Source organism: Arvicanthis niloticus, chromosome 26 (genome assembly GCF_011762505.2).
Source record: "Arvicanthis niloticus isolate mArvNil1 chromosome 26, mArvNil1.pat.X, whole genome shotgun sequence".
NCBI classification, from domain to species: domain Eukaryota; kingdom Metazoa; phylum Chordata; class Mammalia; order Rodentia; family Muridae; genus Arvicanthis; species Arvicanthis niloticus.
The window spans coordinates 37,804,625-37,820,232 of record NC_133434.1 but is presented as its reverse complement, the minus strand read 5'-3'; the positions used below and the strand labels follow the sequence as shown (position 1 = coordinate 37,820,232).

At 50.1% G+C, this 15,608-nt stretch overlaps 1 protein-coding gene across 1 annotated transcript; it reads right to left on the bottom strand.

Moving 5' to 3' along the window:
• Nucleotides 1-444: 444 nt before the first annotated feature.
• Rasl12 (RAS like family 12) lies at nt 445-13,216 on the bottom strand. The gene is made up of 5 exons (XM_076925807.1): nt 13,018-13,216; nt 10,869-10,925; nt 4,760-4,833; nt 3,931-4,121; nt 445-1,772 (listed from the first exon to the last, which is right to left on the bottom strand). Exons 1-5 carry the CDS (start codon nt 13,118-13,120, stop codon nt 1,397-1,399), a joined length of 801 nt encoding a protein of 266 aa, XP_076781922.1. The 5' UTR covers nt 13,121-13,216; the 3' UTR covers nt 445-1,396.
• Nucleotides 13,217-15,608: the final 2,392 nt, after the last annotated feature.

Below are 15,608 nucleotides of genomic sequence, written 5' to 3'. Positions count from 1 at the left end.
TGGAAGCCTTTAATTCCAGCGCTCAGAAGGCTGAGGCAGGTGGATCAATGTGAGTTCAATGCTAACCTGGTTTGCATAGCAAGTTCCAGGACAGCCAGACCTACATAATAAAGTGACCCTATCTTTAAAAAAAAAAAAAAAATGTATAAAGTTCAGAGCTGGTCTTTGGTCATGACAAAGGACCAAGACTTGCAGCTCTTGAATAGATCAGGGCCTCCCTCTGACCTCAGCTTCTCCAGCTATAGACTTGAGCTGAAGACTGGGTTAGAGATATTCTTGGTTCAAACTCCTGGGCTGCTGTGTGGGAGCCAAAGGAGCTGGTGTCCTAGGTTGCCCAGCCTAGGCCTTCTCATGCCCCACATCCAGAGTTTGTGGTAAACAGTAAGAAAGAGCTGTAGCCCTGCCTTTGACAGATTTCTCACGCTTGAGTCTTGGTAAAATACCAAATAGTTTATGTAAAACTCTGCCTTACTAACCCCAAAAGGTTTGGGATCTAGCTTGCCAAAACAGGCTTTGAACAATTTCATCATTGAGGGACCTAGGTCCAACCAAACCAGACTGCACCTACTTAACGGTGAACAGGCCAGTGGTTCCCACCAGAGGGTGTCTGATCCTGTCAGCTCAGCTGTGAACTCCCTGAGGACTGTCACTGGGTAGAATGACTTTCTGCCACCTTGCTCATTAAGCTCAAGAAGGGTGGTCCTGGGGGTCTACTAACAAAGTGGTCATAATAGTCCCCCAGTGCCAGTGAAAAAAGGCTGGAGGCTCTCTAGCCTGGACAACCCACAGTCCCTCTCTGCACCCTTCACTTAGAGGCAAGTACAGTAGGGCTTCTGTCCAGATTTCTCTGTCCTATCCAACCCTTCGCATAGGATTCTTTTAACTAGAATTTTCTCGGATAAACTTTGGGCGTCTGAGTAGCTGGCCTACCTCTTCCTACCAGCAGGTGATGGTAGGACCTCCGGGACAGCCATCCTGTACACTGTTAGCAAGCCTTCACAGAGACAAAGCCTCTTTGAACAGGGGCTGCAGCTGGTCTGGCAGTGGCTGGAGCAGGAGAGTCATGACACAGGATGTGTACTGCAGACCCTTTCTGCTTGCAGCTGACTCCAAGTCTCCTGTCTGTAACGGGGGCAGCTTCCCTCCAGGGTGGTGGATGCAGAGGTTACCATGGAGTCCAAGCCCTTGCCTGGCAAGGAAGCAGGGTGAGGCAGTCAGGAGCAGCATCCCTGTCCCTGTGGCTCACACAGTGAGCACGTAGGGACCCTGCTTGGTGCTGCAGGTGGAATCTGCTATCTACCAGAGGGTAAGGGCCATTGGTTCATCCGAGTGAAATTCGGCCCATTCCCTGCAGCCCCAGGCTTCAGCTGAGCCTCAGGTCCCTGCAGAAGGAACCTCAGAAGATCTTGAAGCCCTTCAGTAGAGTCAAGGTGGGCGCCTTGCGCTTGCTCTGGGCACGAGATGATTTCACAGTGACCAGCTTGGCCTGGGCCACCGTGGGCATCTCCTTCAGGCTGGCAGTGGAGAGAGTGTTAAAAGTACAGCTGGCCAGCCCGTGCCGGGCTGTGAGTGGGGTCTGGTGGGACAGGGCTTTCTCCTCAGAGATGAAGAGGGGCCGGGCCAGGGGACTCTTCTCCAGTTCTCGTCGCGCCTCACGCACAGCCTCATGGAAGACGTGCTGGACATGCTCAAAGTCCAGGCAGGCAGAGACCTCAAAAAACAGGCACCCGAATCTGCCTGCCAAAGCCACACCTTCCGCCTTGGTGACTTGCCTGGAGAGGAACCAGGGTGAGGCAGTCAGGGGAAGGTCACTGCAAGTCAGGCAGAGAGAACCCCACACCCATCTCCCCACCCAGTGGTCTGGACCCATCTTCATCCTCTGAGTCTGTTTGCTCATCCACGTAACAGCATCATAGCACCCACCTCTGTTAGGACTAAGATAACTTGCATGGAGTGCTTAGCGTAGTACCTGCTACAGACTTAGCCCTCGACTGCCAAAGCTGGAATTTAGGAATGAATACCAGGAAGAGAGAAAGGCCAAGTCAAATTCTCCCGTGCTAGACCCTGCCTGTGGCCAGATGAAGAAAGCCATGGCCCACCTCCTCAAGAAATGGCCACCCTCAGCTTGAGGGACTAGCAGTAAAAACCAGTTGTTTGCAATGAACGGGATAGCACCCCTCAGATTATGAGGGAAGCCCGTGACTTTGAGACTCTTGGTGCTCAGAGGTGATTTGTCTGCTTGTCCAGCTGAGGGCCAACAGAGAACAGCGATGAGGGTGCCATATCACCGAGGGCTGTCTCTACCTGCCTCCTGTGATGACAGGATAAGTGTTTGCAAGTGGAGGGTCCCCATAGGAGCTTCTGACTGGAACCCATGGAAATGGAGGTGGAGAAAAATAAAAAAAAAAAAAAAAAAAGAAGACTGGCTCTTGTTCAGAGGAGGAGGGGCGGGGACTCCTCAGATCTTGAGGCCAAGGTTGCACCTTGGTTGAATCCTGCTCAACACCACCACCCATTGATGAGCTGCCCAGCCACCATTCCTTAGGACCACGGCACAGCCCAAGATGGGAGGGGATGCCAGGGTAAGGATGCTCTGGGCCAAGGCTGACTTGACAGGAGCAAGGGGTCGGGAGGCATGTTGTGCCACAAAACCCTAACCTGTTTGTTGGTGCTGTACTCAACTGAAATGGAAGTGGGGCAAACCACCATGTGTCAAACACAGGGAACAGGCCTGTTCACTCAAGTCCTAGATTCCTGGTCACTCACTTGCAAACCATTTTTCAACAATCTCTTTGGTAAACATTGGGGTCAAAACAATATTCTGTACACACACACACACACACACACACCATACTGAACACTCTCCTTCATATTCATACACAATCCAGTCTTCGGATCTCTCGGGTTCCAAGATAATTTGAAAACCACCTTCAGTGACTTACCCACTGTATAACTTCCCTAATTCCCCAAGATGCAATTTTTCCTAGCTTGAAGGCTGGGCCACCCATGCAGAAGGCCCCCCATACCACCATGGTTACTTTTCAGGAAACCATAACTCTCTCCTCCCTCTGCCTGTGTGATCTATTCTGAAAAAACCACAACATCACTCCCTGGGCCTCGGGGACCTGAGAAAACAAGAATAAGAACAGAGGGGACAAGTGGAAGGTGCCAGAGGGGACAAGTGGAAGGTGCCACACCTAGCAGGTGTGCTGGATACAAGGGGCAATGTCCACACTGGAGAGTTTCAGTGGAATTGCTCAAGCTTAGGCCTCCGTGTCAAGGACCTTAAGGCCAGGCCGGCGACTTGGATGTGTGGAGAGGGTGGAGGTAGAAGCCGCAGGGAGTGGCAGGCCTGCGGTCAGCTGAAGGGAGAGGCCCCACCTTAAAGCATTCCAAATCGAAGTCATTTAAAACAGTGTTAGCCAAGTAAAATACGGCTGTAATATTCTGGGGTGCCCTGCCCTCTGGCCCAGTCTGTGACCTCTGGTTCAAATCCAACCCTTTCTAAGAGAGGCCTGCCTTCAGCAGCCAACTGTGGCAGCAAGCCTGAGATACTATGCCTGGACCACAGCAGTCACCTGATCCAAGGAGCAAATTAGACCCTCTCCTTGGGACTGGAGTTGGTCACTAAATGACTAGTCGGCTGCTGGGAAGGCAACCAGAATGTCACACGGCCTCAGGCAAGAGACCACCAAGGCACCTGAAAGGAAGGGGTGCTTGTTTTGCCTTCTGGGGTTCCAGTCCATGTCCTAAGTAGCCCAGGTGTCTCTCCCTTCCTGTCTTTGGGTGCCTAGAAGACTCCCAGTCCCTTCTCCCAACACAGTTCTTTTATCTGAAGTTGAGAGCACTGTTGTTCCTGGCTGCAGGATGCCACCCTGCATCCCTATGCAAGCAAGCTCTAGAGAAGAGGGCCAAGGGGCCTGCACTCACCTGTACTGGGCCATGTCCAGCTTGTTCCCCAGCAGCAGGGCAGGGTAGCCACGCTGTGTCTCCTTGGCATGCAAGGCCAGCAGCTCCAGGTAGCTGCTGCTGCCCTCGAAACTCTCGCGACTGTCGACACTATACACCACCAGGAAGGCATGGGCCCAGTTCAGGTAGCGCTCACAGTTCCTGGGGGTGTCCTGGAGTAAGAGAGAGGACCCTAACTGAGAGGCAGAAGAACTTGGGAGGGGGGGAGGCCTTCACCTGGGCTGCCCTTTCCACCTTTGAGTCTTTGTATATTGTTCCCCAACAGATCTCTTTTCAAAGGAGCACTTCAGTGTCGATTTGGCTTGGTGTGAAAAGAGGCATTGTGTCATGAACCTTCCTCCCACCACCCAGCCAGAGATTTGGAGACCTTGGCCCCTTGGGCACCCAGTCAAAGGTTCTGGCACGGCCCTCCCAGGACCTGCTGTCCCTGAGTACGCCTGGTTTCAGGTCAGATGGACACTGCCCCTTTAGCCTCTGAGAACTGACTCCAGCAGTGGGTAGACAGGGCATGTGCTGGGGAGACTTGGGCTCACAGACTCTCTAGAAGTGCCTGAATAAACAGGCATATCTTACATCTTAAGATATCTGGGAAGATATCAGCGATCACCCTTCTCATTTGGCAAATGAAAGATTCAGGCCCAGAAAAGTCAAGAGTCCCATTCAGGGACTGAAGCCTAAAGGGTTCCCGATTCCCTTGTGAGGTCAGGACCTGGAGGGGCCACACTGATTGTCTGCTCTCTCTGGGAGATGGGGGGAGCAGGGATGGGGTTGGGGGAAGGGTTAATGTTACCAGGTCTGCAGTGTCCATGACCCTCAGGTGCACAGGTTGGTGGTCCACAGTCTCCTCAGAGCTGTAGGTGTCCTCTGCAACACACATGGTCAGCCAGGTCAGCGGCATGGCAGCCCACACAATAAAGGACAAGGTCAATGTCCCAGCTCCCTCCTGTGCTGGACTCTTGTGTAACCTTGACTGGCCCTTGGGAGCTGCAACCAGGCTACTGTCCCTCTTTGTCAGGGTGGAAGCATCAGAGGCCACTATATACCATGCCCTGGGGGATGGGCCGTTTCTGGATTCATACACAAAGTCTGTGGTATACAGCGTGGCCCATAGATTCAGCAGCTGAGGCTTGGCATTTCTTCCAGGAATTTCAATTTTCCCTTCCCAGAACAGTACCTGGCCCACACCACACGGAATCCCCAAATACTTCTTCCCTCAATAGGAGACAAAGGAAAAGAGAAGCTTCTGATATGACAGGGAGAGGGCAGCCAGACCTCACTCAGAAGTTCGAAGGTTTTATAAGTCATCCTCATTCAATAGACAAGGTGATGTAGAAGCCAGGCCGACTTCAGGGAAATGGGAGAGAGCTCACTGGGGAGGGGTGATTGCTAAAGAAACATGAAGATCTGAGTTCAAGTCCCCAGTACCCACGTAAAAAACCAATCACAGATGTGAACGTTCCTGTAACCCCAGAAAAAATCCTGGAGGATTACTGGGGACTGCTGACTATCAGCTTATGCCTAGGCTTGTGAAGACCCTTTCTTCAAGGAATACAGTAGAAAGTGACAGAGCAAGGTGTTTGATGCCTCTTCTGGTCTCTGTGCATACAGATATGCAAACTTACACACACACAGCTCACACATACACAGCACACACAACACACACACATAGACTACACACACATACACACACAACATGCACATACAAGGCACACACATACACACACACACACACACACACACACACACACACACAGCACGCACATATACTGCATACTTCCCCAAAAGCCTATTTCAGCTACATTTCAACTACCTGATTTGGTCACACCACTTCAGCTTTCAGGGAGTGTGTCAGTGTGTCCTGAAACAGAAACACTATGAACTTGAACTAACAGTTTGCTTTTCTTTTTTTTATCTTTTCTTTTCCTTTTTTTTGTTCGTTCTCTCTCTTTCTCTCTCTCTCCTCTCTCTCTGAGACAGGGTTTCTCTGTGTAGCCCTGGCTGTCCTGGAACTCACTTTGTAGACCAGGCTGGCCTCAAACTCAGAAATCTGCCTGCCTCTGCCTCCCAAGTGCTGGGACTAAAGGCGTGTCATACCTCTGCCTAGCCGGAGCTAACGAGTTTCAACCCTTCGCTCTGCTCGGCTTGCCTCTGAGCTAGCACATTTTACCTCCCTGTTTTCCAGGACCGTGGAAAGACTATTTAGGACTCCAGGCTTGCGGCCTGGCTCGTAACAAATACCCAGAAACGGTGGTGAGGAACAGGGCAGATACACATTCCCAGGTAATCATTTCCCCTTTTGTTTCTATTTATTTGGGTGAGGATGTGGTGTCTGTATGTGCGCATGTCCGTGTGCGCATGTCCCTGTGCGCAAGTCCGTGTGCGCATGTCCGTGTGGAGGTCAGAGTTTGACACCTGTGCCTTCTTCAGCTTCTTTCTATTTTATTTTATTATTCAGAGCTGAGGACCAAACCCAGGGCCTTGCGCTTGCTAGGCAAGTGCTCTGCCACTGAGCTAAATCCCCAATCCCTCTATTTATTATTATTATTATTATTATTATTATTATTATTATTATTATTATTATTATTATTATTTTGTTTTTTTCGAGACAGGGTTTCTTTGTGTAGCCTTGGCTGTCCTGGAACTCACTCTGTAGACCAGGCTGGCCTCGAACTCAGAAATCCACCTGCCTCTGCCTCCCAAGTGCTGGGATTAAAGGCGTGCGCCACCACTGCCCGGCCCATTTTATTATTTTTAAAAGAGGTTTATTTTTATTTATGTGCCTGTATGGTGTGCTGGTGCCCAAAGAGACCAGAGGAGAGCACTGAATTCTTTGGCACTAGAGTTTTAGGTAGTTGTGAGCATCCACTATGGGTGCTAGAAACAGAACCTGCGTCCTCGGGAAGGACCACGGAGCCATCTCTCCAGCCCCACCCCTCTTCCTCTCTTTTTGAGCCAGGATCTTTCACTGAACTGGAAGCTCACCAATTCATTCTGAGCTCTAGCGATCCGCGATCCGCCCGTCTCTGCCTCTCCAGATGCACGCCACCGGACCTCGCTTTTGACATGGGTGCCGGAGGTGCGGACTCAGGCCCCCGTGCTCACGTGGCGAGCATTTTACTGACTGAGTGATATCCGCAGTCCCCACAACCCATTTATTTTCTAGAGAAATAATTTTAAACTCAAATAGAAGTCACTAACTCACACAGCTCCCGCGCGCTCTTCATTTGCTTCCCTCGGTGTTAACGCCTTAGATAATAACCACGGCGCAATCGCCAAACCAGGAAACTGATGCTAGTTCTACACTACGAACTAAATGATTGACCTTATTTGGATCTCACCAGTTTGTGTTTTTTTCTTTTTTTAGTTCTGATGACTTTAAAACCAAGACATCAGAATGTGGTCCGGCATACAGAAACCATCACTGGCACGCTGACAGTTGCTTCTCTCAACCCCGCTGTCCCTGTGCTTCTGGCACCTGTATGTGTGTGCCCTCAGACCCCACCTTTCACTGCGTGACCCTTCTAGGCAAAACTGAGGTGTTCTCTGCCTTCCTGGAAGTGGCCACTCTGGGAACAGCACCCTTGTGGGGGGGCTGAGGGGGAATACAGTCACATACTTCTCTCTGACCACCGCTGGCAGCCAAGCAGGCCTGGACACATGCCAGGCCCACTAACATCCAACTTGAGTCACAGACAGCTCCTCGTCCCCGGCCTGCTTTGGGGACTTGGATAAATAGCTGCTCTTATCCAAAGAAGAAGGGGGAAAAAAATAACGGAAAATATGTTACAAATGCTTAACTATATTTGGCCCAAGAAGAGCTGTTGCTGGATGCCTATCTTGTGTTCATATTTCTTATTTTCCTGCCAAACTTGCCTCTTAGGCACTAACCCCAAACAGGCAAAGTCCTGCCCAGCCCAGTGACAAGTGTTACTTTAACCTTAGTCTTCCTGGTCTTCCTGTTACCCAAGAGGCTAGCAGATCATCTGTCAGCTCCGCTGCCCAAAGATGGCAAGGTTGTTTGGGGAGGCTGAGGCAGGAGGATTGCAAGGTCAAGCCTTGCCTGGGCTACAGAATGAGTTCAAGACAAGTCTGAGCAATGTAGTGAGACCCTGTTGTAAAACTGGGGTGGCGTTGGGGGGCTGGGGATACAGGTCAAATGTAGAAGGCTTTCCTAGCATGTTTGGTAGACGCACTGAATTCATTTGGTTCCACTAATGAGGTGTGGGGGGGACTTGAATTTAGGACTTCTGGGCTGCCTTTCCACTGTGACTCCCTTGTCCCCTGACGAATGATGGATCTGGTGGTCTCCCAACTATGTCTGACATGAAGTGTCCTATTTAGTAGGGGTTCTAAAGAATCGCAGAGATGTGCAGGTTGGATGACACGTCAGGCCACCCGTTGACTGGCCTCAGGCGCTGGAATGGCAGATCCTCACCCAGGCAGGCATAGCTGTGTAGAGCCTATCTTGACCTTGGGGACTTCAATGTCTTTAAAATAGTAATTCTATAAAAGGCATCAAAGAAGGTGTGTGTGAATGTACATCAGGTGGCACCTCAGACACGATGAGGATCCTTGTCCTTGCAGGAAGAAGATGAAGGCAGATGAAGTAAGAAGCTGACATTGTCCCTGTAGGAGCCAGGAAAGAATATTCACTGGTGCCCCTTGCCCACCCAGGGCAGAGCACAGGCAAACACCTTCTATGCAGAGTCTCCAGCTCCTAGCAGCTCCAGCCACAACCCAGGAGACACAACTCGAACACAGACAATCCAGTCTCAGGCTTCATATGGGGAAACTGAGGCTCAGAGAGCCCAGGACCCCACACACCTCCACCTCTGGACCCATAACTTTAGTTCTCAGGAAGTGGAGAAACTTCTCCTTCCTTTGAACCTGAGGTGGCTCTGTGATGTTAGGAGATTCACTGAGTCCACTCTGCCTTCACTGAGTCCACTCTGCCTCGGTTTCTTTCTTAGAAAATGGAGGTGATAATAGTTCTTTTTGTTTGGTTGGGGTTTGTTTGTTTGCTTGTTTGTTTGAGACAGGGTTTCTCTGTGTAGCCCTGGCTGTCCTGGAACTCACTCTGTAGACCAGGCTGGCTTCAAACAAACAGAGATCCACTTCTCTCTGCTTCCCGAGTGCTGGACTTAAAGGTGTGAGTCACCACAGCCTAGCTGATAGTAATTCTTTGAAACAGAATTCAAAAACAATTCAATCCACGGGACAGACCGTCTAAGCTATAGCTAATACCACACATCAGGCTGAAAATGGGGATGGCGTTCCACCTCAAAGAGTCCCCAACGAGTGCTCAGGTTTCTGGGAGACCCTGCAAAAGGCTACAGAGCTGTTTGAGCACTTGTTCCTGAGACACACCCTCTTCTTGTACATCCAGACTTCTCTCCATGGGAGCAGCTTGGGTCTCCCAGTCTGGCCTACTGAGGTGTTTGAACTAGGAGCATGCACAAAGCCTTGGGTTCAGTCAGCAGCACAGAACAAACCAGGCAAGGTAGTGCACACCAGCACTTACGTGGATGCAGGAGGATCAGAAGCTCAAGGTCATCCTTGGCCACCCTGACAGTTTAAAGGCTAGCTCGAGCTACATGACAACCAGGCTCAGAATAAAAATGGTAGCTGTAGGTCTGAGCGCTCTCGTCCTCCTCTGTATTCTAGTCTAGCATGAACTGCTAGCCTGTTGGGGGCAATGCTGCAGTTGGGGCCTCATCTTGTGACCCAGAGTCCTGTGCACCCTTGGGGGGGGGGGGGGGGGGGGGGGGGGTCAGCCTTGGGGCACCGACACTTTATTCGATTTTAATGAATGGGTAAACAACATCGTTTTCAAAAAGCTAAGCTCTTTCAGACATTTTGTTGTCCTCAGGACAGTTTACAAATAAATGTGTTATAAACATGAGCTAGAAGTGACTTTGGTGCTGATCAGATTCTAATTTTGTCTGTCTTGGGTATCAGGGTCCCTTTAGGGTATTAGGGTTTATTTTAGGGGACGATCCTTCTGTTAAAAATAAGTTTCACAGCCCAGGTCTGATGAATGTGAGGGCTGTACGTGTGAGAAGCCATCTGAGGAGAAGTAAATACTCTCCGAGAGTCTGCTGGGGTCACGTGCTAACATGCACCATTTCTTTAAACCTCAAGCAATTCTGTTATAGCTATGCCTAGGCTCCTCTGGCAGATGAGAAAATAGTAGCTCAGAGAGGTTAAGTGACTGTCTCAAAGTTACCCAGCCAGTAAATGTCAGAGCCAACATCCAAACTTAGCTCTATACAACTAAGTGCAGGAAGGGATGGACAAATGTTTCAGTGGTTGAGAACACTTGTTACTCTTGCAGAAGACTCAGCTTCCATTCCCAGCACCCACACGGTGGTTCACAACCATCTGTCACGCCAGTTCCAGGGGATCCAGTGCCCTCTTCTGAACTCTGTTGGTATCAGGCACACACATGATGCACAGACATACATGCAGCCAAAACATTTATATATATTTATAATACAATAAATTTAAAATTCTAAAACAAAACAAATTCTTCCTGGTTCAAAGAATGTCCAGCACCAATAGAGAGTCCCTTAAATAGTATGTCTGGCTGTCCCGGGAAGAACACTGAGTGAACATTTTGAATAACCGTGCCTATTTGGACGTGGACATTCCGCTATTTAAGAAAAACATTCTTCTAAAGTCTCGTTGCACTGCATATTTTAGGGCCAACAGTCTCAGTTCTTTGAGCTGGACTACCCCCCCCCCCCCGGTTGTCTGGTGTGCACTGAATCATCTCAGGAATCCTACTCTTCTCCCCTAAGAGCCACAAGGCTGCTCAGGGCCCACCCATGGGGAGCTCCCAGGGGACTATCCAGGTGGGGCCTAGGCAGCAAGAAGCCCAGGGAAGAGCTGTTTCTTACCCAGATTGGGATCGTATTCGCTGATAAACCTCTTGGTGAGAAACTTCACAGTCAGGGCTGCAAGAAGAAAGAGGTAAGCTCAGGCTTCCGCTGCATCGGCAGCTGAGGTAACTCCCCCTGTCACTATATGAAGACCCAACTGGCCTCTGTGGTCTCTGCTGACACCAAGCTTGGCTCTCCAAAGGCCCCAGGCTGCAGAGCAGAGGAATTGGCTCGGAAAGCACAGGAATAAGGTGCCGAGCCCCACTAACTGCACGCACCCTGGGATTAGTTTCTAAAAATTTCTGGGAGCATGAAAGTAGAGGCATTTGTGAACAACCAAATCCAGGGTCAAGACCATACGTCTACTTATCCTGAAGTTTGGCGACTCCACCAACCCAACGTACACATGCTAGAGACAGTAAGCCAGTGGTTCTCAACCTGTGGGTCGCAACCCCTTTGGAAGTCAAATAACCCTTCCACAGAAAACACAGATATTTACATTATGATCCATAGCAGTAGCGAAATTACAGTAATGAAGTAGTAACAAAAATAATTTTATGGTTGGAGGTTATGAGGAACTGTATTAGGGCTGCAGAATTAGGAAGGTTGAGAACCATTGCAGTACATGAAGACTGGGCTGGCAATTGCCGGGAAGAATCTGATCCCCTCACCTCTGCCCTAGGACATGAGTTTCCAGACAAGGTCCATGACGGGCGATGTCCCAGGTAAACACACTCTAGTCTGGGCCCTCTACACCTTGGGCTTTGGCTCTCGGTGGGACTTCCACACCCCTCTTGGTTAGCTCTTGAAAATGTAAGACTTGAAAAAGTAGTTCTTTTTCCCTTGTAGCGTGAACTGACAGGATTGCTTCTGCTCAGAGCTCAGCACACAAAGGCAAGAGTCGGCCAAATATATTATGCTCTTGATGGGATCGAAAATAAACATAAGATTCGAAGTGTTCCCAACACTGCCATTTGACAAACTACTAGCCAGGGAATACATATTTTAAACTATCTGGCGCTGAAAACGTGGCCCAGTTGGTGGAGTGCTTGCCTACCATGCGTGAAGCCCTGGGTTCCATCCCCAGGTTTAGCAGTACCAAGAATGGTGGTGCACATTTACAAACCCAGCACTTGGACGAGGAAAGCAGAAGATTCAGGGAATATAGGGCTATCCTTGACTTCATAACGAGTCCTGGGACAAGCCTGTGCTACTTGAGACTGGATCAAAAAATAAAAAGAATTTCCTTTATCCATGTAGTCACTAGCTGACCGTTGGACGGGTCACTGTGAACAGGCTGGTTTACAAAGGGAAACCTTGTTCTGGGTCCCACTTCTGAAGCAGGGGTGCTGGCTTCAAAGTTCCCCAGGGAATCTCACAGAAAGGAGGAGAAGAAAAACTATAGCTCACAGGCTTTGTGGCCATTCACTGTGGGCAGGAACTGGGCAGCCAGAGGAGCCCCTTCTGGCGACCCATCTACAGCTTATTGGGTCTTTCAGTGTCAGAGAGCAGGGTAAACACTCCTTTTTGGGGTCTCTGTGATGGCTTTTAGAAGTGATGAAGGTTCAGGGTTGACAGAAATTATCTCAGCAGTAGCCCAAGATTAAGGTTTCCCAAGGACAAGTTCCTGGCACCTGGGACTCTAGTCTTCTTCCAGAAAGTCAAGAGGGGTCTGGCTTGAAACAAATACATTTGATAAGAATAGTCTGTTTCAGAGTCCCAAGGGTTGGCAGCGGAGGAGTGGCCCAAGCCTGAGAAATTCTAATCTCTACTGACTTCTACTAAGTTTCTTGGAGGGGGTGTTGAGGGGGTGGACAGCACAGAACAAGGAGTAGCAAGAATGCCACTAAATTCAAAGGGGACCCGGGGCTGGAGACCAGCGCCAACAGGTCTCAGCTTAGTGTCAGCTGATGAGATTTGGCTGCTGGTCCCAGGGATGCAGATGAGTAGAGGACCTAAGAGAAACACTCTTTGTGTTTCTCTTAGGACAGGGGGACAGGAGAACAGAGGCAGGGGAAGAGCCAGGCAAGCAGCTAAAGATAAACAAAAGCGATGGAGAAGCAAGAGGGAAACTGAGGCAAAAGGCTCGCCCAACCACCGAGGGAAGCAAGTCCCTGGGAGCTGGTGGATGAAGCTGCCCTCATCCTCCGCGCTCCACGCCACTCACCAGACTTGCCCGCTCCGCGGCGCCCAAGGATAGCCAGGTTAACTTCCAGGGGCACGCTGTGCGGCCCACTGCCAGCTCGGGGCTTGCCGAACACCGACGACATGGTGAAGCTGCTGATGGCCACGCCGGTCTCCGGGCGATGGGTTGCTGGTTGCACGCCCCCAGTCACCCAGCCGAGTCCGGCCGCGGGAGGAGGGGCGTGGACGGGGCGTGGACGGGGCGTGGCCTCCGTGCTCCAAACACCTTTTAAAAGCCGCTGAGCCCTCTCCAGAGCTCTCTGCAACCAGGATTGCGCTCCAGGCCTCCTGCTTGCTCTCTGTGTCACTTTTGCTTTAGACTACAACCAGCTCAGCCTCAGCACTCCACGTCTGTGTTTTGCGTGGGCGACTCCAAGTAGCATCGCTGCAGAACTCAGACTCCTGGGACAAAGGATTTGTGTGCCTTGCTAAGACTTCATGACCCAGCATTTGGGAGGCAGAGGGAGGGTTGCAGCAGTGGCGCATTGGAGGCCAGCCTGGGCTACCTAGTGAATTCCAGGATAGCTTGAGTTACTTGTGAGACTGTCTCAAATCAAGCATAAAACACCTCACCCACACTCCTGTAAGTAATTCTAATGGAACTCACTGGGTCGTCAAAAATTAATCAAAAGATATGACAATTGAAAGGAAGGTAATTGGGAAGAAGAAGGAAATGGGTGAGGGGTAGGGCCGTGAGAGGGAGTATGGGACAGTGGATATGATCAAAATACATGAGATGCATGTGTGAAAATGTCACATCAAAACTCATTATTATGTATAATTGATCGACTTCCAGAAATCTAATCCATTCTGGATTACTTTTTGTCCCTGACAGGAGTAAAAGGCTGAACATGTCTTCTATGTTCTACAGTGAACAGTAGTTCTGAGCTTGGTGTTAAGGTTGATGAAGTAGGGGGTCATTCCCTGGGGTCTCAGCTATATCTGGTTATGCTGGCGACAGGGCACAGAACTTAGGTGCTGAGGTAACTTTGGGCAAATCACCCACTTCTTCGGGTTTTGGCGTTCCTATCTATAAATACCAATGGGCAAATAAATACAAAATTTTGGGATGCGATTTTGGCAAGACTGAGTAAATTCCAGAATCCTGAAGACCTATATTCTAGAAAACACTCATGCTGGAATGGAGAAGGAAATGTTAGCTCCATCCCATTCCTGCCCCACAGTGGTGAGCTGATGACCCATTCGCCCACAGTTACGGGGGGAATCCACCTGCTGGGAGAGCTGTTAGGCCAATATAAAGTCTATTAGTTAGCCAGCTGGGTGTTTGGGATCCCAGTGTAGCCTTGAGCCTTCCTCAGGGTAAGCTTTTAACCACAGAACCCTTTCTTAGGTTGACACATCTCAGGTAGCCAGACAGTTATCCAGAATCAGAACTACAGAAGACAGAAAAGCAGTTAGAGAATTTCCCGGGATCATGGTTCTTGATGGATCAGGTCTTTGTTTTTGTTTTGGCAGGTGGTGCTGTGTATGAGGTGTATTTTGTGGGGGGAATGGTACTTCCATTGTGGAGTCAGTTCTGTTAAGGTCTGGGGGCTTACTAAGTTCTGGCGGGCCCTGTTACACCAACCAGGAAAAAAAACATGGAAACCTGGCCAGCAGGCAGAGGGTCCAGGGTATAAACAGGATGGCAGCATCCCTCCCAAGCAAGCAACGGACAGGATGTGAGTTCTGACTTGGTCTAGCTGTTGAGGGATTCACAGTAAACCAGCCGTTATAAAGCTCATGAGATACCAGAGGCATTTGTGTACATTGTACCTCAGACCAGACTTGCTTGAACAGCTGATGCATAAGGTGATTTCCTCTGAGTTGTGGGAGTTGGAAAAGTAGGAACCAGGTTGTAGTCACATCCCTGGGCTGGGTACAATCCTGTGCAGACATTCCAGATGGGGTCCATGGGGAGAAAACTTGTCTCATTGCAGGAGTGCTGGAGAGAGCAAGGTGGAGCCAGCACAGGTCCAGCAGATGAGGGTTTTGCCACGTCCGAGTTTGTGTGAGGTGGGAGGAGTTGCTTAGAGTCTTTCTTGGGCTGGGACTCAGCTCACACAAGGCCCTCGAGTCAATTCGCCACCCAGCATCAAATAAACTAGAGTGACTAATGGTACAGGCCTCTAACTCCAGTCGCTGTGAGTTGGAGGCGAGAGAATCAGTTCAAGTTCATTCTCTCCTACAAGATCAGGAGAACAGGCGGAGCCTGTACTATGTCAGAGCCTATCTCAGAGAGAAGAAGGCAGTTCGCTCAAGAGAGAGGCTATTAGCCGGGCGGTGGTGGCACACGCCCTTAATCCCAGCACTTGGGAGGCAGAGGCAGGTGGATTTCTGATTTCAAGGCCAGCCTGGTCTACAGAGTGAGTTCCAGGACAGCCAGGGCTACACAGAGAAACCCTGTCTCAAACCCCCCCTCCTGAAGAGAGAGAGAGAGAGAGAGAGAGAGAGAGAGAGAGAGTCAGTCTATTCTTTTCAGGAAAGTAGCTCAACTCTTCTTGTCTAGCTCCCTCAGTCAAAGCTCTTATAGAGGACTTCAGACAGCCAAAATGTGGAGGTTGTGTTGCTGGC

Bases quoted from the DNA above. Each gene is read 5' to 3' on its own strand.
- Rasl12 (XM_076925807.1), bottom strand. From the start codon at position 13,120: ATGTCGTCGGTGTTCGGCAAGCCCCGAGCTGGCAGTGGGCCGCACAGC. The intron at 4,122-4,759 runs GTAACATTAACC...CTCTTACTCCAG, and splicing joins TCATGGACACTGCAGACCTG to GACACCCCCAGGAACTGTGA. The intron at 1,773-3,930 runs GTGAGTGCAGGC...GTTCCTCTCCAG, and splicing joins CTGGACATGGCCCAGTACAG to GCAAGTCACCAAGGCGGAAG.